Here is an 8,052-nt window from a genome sequence, read left to right on the forward strand (position 1 = left end):
TCCCTCTTCGATGAATACAAAGGTCGCTTTCTTAAAAAGCGGGATCGGAGACAAGTGGGAATCCATTGAAGCGGAACAAGGAGCGTTTCCAGTGAACTCTTCTTTCGACTGCGGAGAGATTTGAAACGGGCGCATCACACTTGTGGGAGGAGCTTCTCCTACCTTCTTGACTTGTAACCGACTATAGTGACGGTGAGTTCTCGCCTCCGGCCACAACGAGAGAAGAGGAAAAGCGGGAACTCCCCTCTTCCCGAGAATGCCTTTTGTGTGTCGCAGAAGTCGCTATCGTCCCTCTACAAGATTATAGAGGATTAACCCGTCACTCAAAATTTGTACAAAAGCAGCCGCTTCGGTGGCTGGAACGACTAGGCCATCCTCTCGACGTCAGCCTCACCGTAGCTTTGCTCGTCCCGAGACGACCTACGTCACGATTGCGTTGGATGTCACGTAATCTCCGCTGGGCCTGCTCTGAGCGCATGCCAGAGTGGGCCGTTTATAACGAAAAATACAGCCACCAGGCTCAAAATACAAACGTGCGATTGTCATTTACGGATATTGTGGGTCAAATTCAACCTATTTTTGAACACGACGGGAATATTTCAAATTTCGTTGAAGTATTAAGGCAACTCCGCTCAATTCCGAAGATTTCGGGATAATGAGTGATTTCGCATTAAAAAGCCCTAGTAGAAGACACTACGTCATTTGCTTCGCGAAAAATGGGAAATATATTTTTTAAATATAATTTTAAACACGAGCGGAAATCAAAACCGAAACTTCGGCTCCGCCCGGCAACATTGGCCTCGGGCCGCCAAGAACATGGCCATCACGTGATATGAGATGTCACGTGATTCTCTACCCAACGACGGGCGGGATTGGGGCAGGCGTGTGCCAGGTGCAAGTGTCGTCTGCACCGCTTTCTTTGCCACGTTTCGGTGTTTCAAGATTCGACGACGTCTGCACAACCGCTCCAAGAGGCAATAATTGTCAAGAAAGAAGCCACAGACGCCGAGATCCAGCCATGGCATACCATCATGTAATCCGCTCCCGAGTCAAATCAGTAAACATTGTTTTCTGACATGGTGTCAGAAGCAGGATCTAACAAGAAGAACCTCAGCAGAAACTATACAGACACAGATTCGAGCGACGGAGCGAAGAGGTTGTTAAGGCAAGACAAACAAGCCGACGCACGTGAGCGCCAATTTCGCAACTATGGAACGTGGTATAAAGACGCCGAAGCCTCTTGATCTGTTGTCGCAGTCGCCAGATGCCTGAAACGACTGGCTTCAGAGCTACGAATGGTACACAACAGCGATCTAGTTACAGAAGAAACCTCCCGAAGTTCAAGTAGCGAACTTCATGACTGTCATCGGCCCAGACGGGTCCATATCACATGAGCGAATGACGTTTTAGCAAACCGCGACATTTGAGCGAATCGACTTTTTAGCGAATAACGGGGAGGCGCGTTGGCCCATCCCCCGCGCTGCGCTTACGCCGCTTCGCGGCGACAGTTTGCGGCGGCTCATTACAAAAAATGTGAGCCCACTTGGCCCACCCGAAAACGCCGCTTCGCGGCGTCCGACAATTTGCTAAAGTGTCATTCGGTGAAACGTGGGCGTTCGCTAACACGTCATTCGATCAAGTGAGTGCCTCCCGGCCCAGACACACAGAACGTGTTCCGAACGCTCCCAGTGAGCGAAGACAACAAGAACCTGGACATCGTAAAGCAACGGTTCAAAGAGCACTTCCACCTAAAAGTCGACCACGCCTACGGACGGTATACAGGTTCAATCAAATGAAGCAGAAAGAGGGCGAGATCTTCAACAAGTTTTTGACGGCCGCAAGACTCCAAGCAAAGAAATGTAGGTTCGGTGAGCTGACTGACGAACTACTACGTGATCGCATTATTGTTGGCGTCATTAACGACGACGTCAGAGAAAGACTGCTAAGCGACCCGACTGTCACCCTGCAGAAAGCCGTGAATCTCTGCATGGTGAGCGAACAGGCGGCACAGCAGCTCGAAGAAATCGCAAACAAAGAAACAAAGACTGTCGACGCCGTCACGAAGAAGACAAAGCACCTACCAAGAAAATAAACTGTCGCGGAGACAAAAGAGCGAGCGCCGACTAATTCTGGAATGACAAGAAAAGCATGCAGCACATGTGGAGGATTTCACAGACCAAAAGAATGTTCAGCGTACGGCAAGACGTGTAACAAGTGCCAAAAGAAATGACACTTTGCTGCAGTGTGCCGATCAAGCAGAAGTACGGTACCACACAAGGTCCATGCCATCGACAACCGCGAAGACCCTGAAGAAGAAATGTATGTGTCAGAGCTGAGAATCAAGACAAGCAAGTCAGTGTGGAGCTAAAGTTGTGATGAAACTGGACACAGGAGCGCAATGCAACGTCCTGCCAAACAAGAACGTCCAAGCCATGAGACTACAAGTGTTTCCTTTGCCAGTCAAGAGAATTACCACATACAGCAATCACAAGGTCCAAGTGATCGGTGAGGTGAAAGAAACATGCACTGTTCGTAATAAGCCGGCGAAGCTGAAATTTCTCGTCGTGAACTCCGACATGACACCAGTTTTGGGTCAGAACGCATGCGAGCTCAACCTCGTGAAGAGAGTGCACACAGTCCAAGCAACGCGAGAAGATGACGAAATATTTCAGGGCATCGGTTGCATCAAGAACTTTGTTTATAATGCCGGTGTCAAAGGAGAAGCAAGCAAGAAGTTGGAAAACAAGCCACCAAGAAGAGTCCCATATGCACTCATGGATGAGGTCAAGCAAGAGCTGACGAGCATGAAACAGAAAGAAACCATCGAAAAAAAATCACAGAACCAACTTCATCCTGTAATGAAATGGTTGTTGTGAAGCAGCGAGGAAAGATCAGGATCTGCGTCGATCCAGTGGAACTGAACAAAGTTCTCGTAAGATGAAACTATCCTCTCAAGACTATGGAAGAAATTGTTGCGCATGTCAGAGTTTCCAAGCGGTTCACTCTGCTAGACCTCAAGAAAGGATTTTGGCAAATGCAAGTGTCGGAACGCACCAAGAAGTATCTAGCCTTCAGCACTCCATGGGGCAGGTACTGCTTATTTGGAATAGCCACAGCACCGGAAGTTTTGCAACAAGTCAGCAGAATCCCGGAAGAGATTCTGAACGCCGTCAGCTCCATGAACGACATCCTGGTGTATGCCGGAACAAGCCAACAGCCGCAAGAAAGTACAAAGAAGGTCATGGACGCTCTGAAAGAAGCTGGCGCTAAACTCAACAAGGACAAGTGTGTCTTTGGCAGGCCTGCAGTCAAGTTTCTTGGTCATGAAATCACTGCAGAAGGACTCAAGATAGACCAAGAAAAGGTAGCCGCTGCGACCAGTTAGATGAACCGAAGAACAAGACCGGGCTATAAAGATTGCTAGGGATGATCCAGTATCTCCAGAAGTTTGTGCCCAACCTTGCGGACAAGACTGCACCACTGAGAAAGCTCATCACCAAGGACAGTGAGTGCCTGTGGAAAGAGGAACAGAGCAAGGAGCTGACCGAAATCAGGCAAGCGTTGAAGAGTGCACCAACACTTGCATGCTACGTTTATGGTGCTATGACCCTTTCAGTAGATGCAAGCTCAAAAGCCCTAGGAGTGTTCTCCTGCAAGGAAAGCCTGTTGCCTACGCCGCAGCAGCAATGACAGAAGCACAACAGAACTACCCTCAAATCGAGAAGGAGGCACTAGCGGTCTGCTACGGCCGCCAGAAATATCACCAGTATATCTACGGAAGACTGCTAACCATAGAGAGTGACCACAAGCTGATCGAGAGTATTGCAAAGAAGCCGCTGAGCAAAGCCCCTCCTCGACTACAAAAACTTCTCTTCGATGTACAGCAGTACGCACCAACCATTGTCTACAAGAAAGGAACAAAACTCGTGATCGCAAATTTACTAAGCAAAGACTGCATCAAGAACGAGTCAGCAGGTGCATACACAGATGACATACAAGTGATGACAATTGTACCCATGTCACCTGAAACAGTGGAAGAACTGAAGAGGGACATTGACCAAGACAAAGAAATCCATGAAGTGATCCAAGCCACGAAAGAAGGATGGCCAAGCACCACAAGAGGGCTCAGTGAACCAATGAAGCTGTATTGGTCATTTAGAGATGAACTCGATGTGCATGACGGCATTTTGTTCAGAAGCGAGCAGATAGTCATTCCGAAGACTTGGAGGAACAGACTGCTCGTCCAGGTCCACGCTGGATACCTAGGCATAAACATCTGTCTAAAGAGAGCCTGCAAGACTGTTTACTGGCTCAAAGAAGTACTAGATTTCTCGTGGGAAAGAGTAGCATCAGATCTCTTCAACTTCGAAGGAAGATCCTACGTTGTCATTGTCGACAGCTACTCTGGATACCTAGACTTCAAGAAGCTCTCAGGAGAATCAGTTGTAAACGTCATGAAAGAGTGGCTAGCAACTCATGGCGTCCCCAGAGTCATTGAAACAGACAACGGTCCCTGCTACGCAGCACAAGAATTCAAGAACTTCAGCAGAGACTGGAGATTCCAACATGTGACTTCAAGTCCCAATTACACGCAGTCAAATGGTCTTGCTGAAAGAGCCGTTCAAACTGCCAAGGGGATTCTCCGAAAATGCTCTCTGGATGGAAGCGATATACAAATGGCCCTCCTCAGTTTCAGAAACACGCCAAGGAGTGAAGAACTGGGTTCACCTGCACAGAGGCTGTACAGCAGAAGGACAAGAACTCCAGTTCCTACACACAGCAAGCTACTAAAGCCCCAAATAATCCAAAGCGTGTCCGACAAGCTGCGTCACGAGTGCAACCAGCAGAAGACTTACACTGACCAGCACTCTATACGAGCCCCTGCCATGGCCCCAGGCGATAAAGCGAAAGTCTGGTAAGAAAACAGGAGATGGGTTCCTGGAACAGTCGTACGTCTTTCGGAAGAACCTCGGTCTGTGATAGTACAGACGCCAAAATGACAGTACCGTCGCAATATGTCCTTTGCAGTGATGTGATTGGCCTAAGCCGTTTTGGAGCACCTTTTGGAGCCGCCAAAACAGTGTTTTGGAGCAGGAAAAGTGGCTTTTGGAGCAGCCAAGGCAGTGTTTCGGAGCAGCAAAAGTGGCTTTTGGAGCAGCGAAAGCAGTGTTTCGGAGCAACAAAAGTGGCTTTTGGAGCAGCGAAAACAGTGTTTCGGAGCAACAAAAGTGGCTTTTGGAACAGATATTCTTAAAAAAAAAAAAAAAATTGTTTCAAGTGCTGGACAAACCAAGGACACTTTGCTCGCCACAACAAACAAATTATAGTCCAGTTAGACCACCTTGGAGTCTCTAAACACGTAACTGAAATGCCAATGACATGACACATTCTGCAATGCTTCAGTTAAATTATACGTATATATGTACCCGCTATAGGTAAATAAGAACCAAATTGCACATATTAACATTTATCTGAAAATGACCAGCTCAGTATAAATAGCACAGCATTAGGTTGACTAGTGATAAAATAAATGAAAGCAGTCTCCAACTGATGAAACACGTGACGTAACTACTGCAGTGCAATACGAAATTGTCGCACGATCCAAGATGGCTGTACGATCGAAACCATGCCACTCCACTCCGTCGCCAACTGGTTCCCAAAATTGCATGCAAAATGTAACTTTCCAGCATACGACAAAAGACTGTCCAGCGTCACGTGCTTGCCAGGCCGGCAGGCAAGGTACAAGCTAAACACACAGAAAAAAAAATAACCTGAGCACATCGATGCATGACATCACGAGCCAGGGTCAAAAAGTTCTTGGAGAGCTTTGTGCAACGGCTGAACTCGCGAGACAAACAAGCGCGCTGAGCGGGTTCAGCCTACAGACATTGCATTCTTTTCTTTGGCTCACTTCCCTTCACCAACTTTCTTTCGCGGCAGATGTTTCACGCACCAGGGTCCCTCCCGAAAGAAAGCCCACTGAGAGAAACCTAGGTAATCAATACTTCGACACAGAAGTCTGAGCCAAAAAGAGATTTTCGTAGTAGCGTATTAAACAAGAACAGGAATGTTGATGAACATTCGGCGATATTTAGTTTCATTTTAGAAAGCGGCATATCTGCAGCGACGTGGGGACGGCAACATCCGACGTCGCGCGACCACGGTGACTGGAAGGCAGGAACCAAATATAGTTTTCCCATGGCCGTTGCTTTCAGGAGCGAGTGCTTCAGCTCACTAAGGAACTCCCGCCGCGCAAAAACGTGATTTCGTTTCATAGTATGACGACAAGGCTGGTACCCTAGCACGTTAGCGTCTTAGCGCCGCACACGTCCGTCGTCTATCGTTAAAAAAATAATAAAAAACTTTAAGAACGCGAGACGATGGGGACGCGGAACGAGACATGACGGGGAAACCATGCAAGACCGCGGATGAACGATTGATGCAGGGTACTTTGTGTCGGGTGGCCGCTTGCGCCATTTAGCTCACCGCGTGCTTAATTACGGTACTCAGTTTAGTTTCGGTTTAGAAAGGCGACCGAAATTGGTACTTTGGCGCAGGCTTGGCGCAGATTACCCATATCTTGGCAAAATGTAGCAGGATGTAGCAGGGTTAGCCCCTTGGCGCAGTTTGGCGCAATTGGCGCAGCAATCACATCACTGCCTTTGGTTATCCGACAAGGGCTGAGCTACACTACGGTGCAAAAATTCATGCTGCCAATGTCGAGCCACATGCGCCACAGCCTGTGACCGACAGCCGAGCGTGCCCCAGCCCCCAGCGAGAGAACCCGGCAGACTCAACCACTGTGACCAAATCAGGTCGCATAATCAAACCAGTCGTCAGGCTTGATCTCTAAATAAAAAAATGAAAGTCGCTTACAACCCCCTGTTAGAGTGCAGCTCTTGAGGAGGAGGAGAGGGGTACTGAGGGGAGCATATACCCCTCCTCCCTCCTCATGCTGCGTGCTACTCCTCCCTCCGAGCGGCGTCGCCGTCGCCGCCAGCGTAACCGTGAGGTCACGTGACTCTCGTGACGTCATCGTGATGACGTCCCTGATGATGACGATGACGTCATCACGATGACACCACTGATGATGTCACTAGTGATGACGTCATTGTGATGACGATGAGGATGACGTCATCACAATGACGTCACTGATGACGTCATCAGTGACGTTATCGTGATGATGACGATGACATCACGCGTCCCGTAATGCACTGCTCAATTATGCCGACAGCGACGCTGTTTAAGCCGGAAACGGGTGCCTAAGCGCTGCGCTCTAAAAAGGGGGATGTCAAGAAAGCCAAGCCAAGTAAAAGCCAGAGACGCTGAGATCCAGCCATGGCGTACCATCATGTGATCCGCTCCCGAGTTAAATCAAAACATTGTTTTCTGACAATAATCACAAACGGTGAGACGATGACGGCGGTTGTTACGAGAGAGACGGTGGTAACGGTGAGACCACAGCGGGGCAGCCAGACGGATCCCAAGAAGCGCACTGCGCAGGCCCATTACGCCTATCACGTGGACACCGCTGAGCGCTGAGAGGAAACGTTGATGACGTCATCTGCTACGCTCACCCGGAGAAGTAAAAACAAGCAAAAGGGGGCAATGGTGATGACGTTTAGCTCAGTGTTGGTTACGCCCATGTCGTAGCCTTGACTGTGTGCTGGTTGTGCTTGAATTCGCCCGCTCGAGTCAGCCAATTTCGGCAACTTGGCGAGTTGCAAAGTTTGCCAGGCTGTTGAAGAAACATTTAGAAAGAACTGCGTCGTAATATTTGACGTGTCCTAGGCAATACTGAAAAGGACTGCATTGTTTTTTTTTAAAACCAAAAATAAAGCGGAGTTGCCCTTTAAGTGGGGCTTTCTTTCTCCGTTTTTCTTCAAATCATTTGTAAGATTTGTCTGAGACCTGCCTTCCATGTTAACCATAGTTAGGCTGCGGATTTCTGGTCTTGTGGTCTTCAAATCAGAGATGGGCAGTATTTCAAATACAAGTATTTTAAATATGTATTTCAAATACCTTGTGTATTGAAGTCGCTGACAATGTGGA

The 8,052-nt window shown here is 48.4% G+C and overlaps 1 protein-coding gene across 1 annotated transcript; it reads left to right on the plus strand.

Moving 5' to 3' along the window:
- The first annotated feature begins 2,375 nt into the window (after positions 1 to 2,375).
- Positions 2,376 to 4,919, plus strand: LOC120850139 (uncharacterized protein K02A2.6-like). Its single transcript, XM_040222537.1, has 3 exons — positions 2,376 to 2,855; positions 2,957 to 3,090; positions 3,782 to 4,919. The coding sequence occupies exons 1-3, from the start codon at positions 2,376 to 2,378 to the stop codon at positions 4,917 to 4,919; spliced, it is 1,752 nt and encodes a 583-aa protein (XP_040078471.1).
- The last annotated feature ends 3,133 nt before the right edge of the window (positions 4,920 to 8,052 follow it).

This window comes from Ixodes scapularis, unplaced genomic scaffold, assembly GCF_016920785.2.
Source record: "Ixodes scapularis isolate PalLabHiFi unplaced genomic scaffold, ASM1692078v2 PGA_scaffold3__209_contigs__length_174095766, whole genome shotgun sequence".
In the NCBI taxonomy this organism is placed as follows: domain Eukaryota; kingdom Metazoa; phylum Arthropoda; class Arachnida; order Ixodida; family Ixodidae; genus Ixodes; species Ixodes scapularis.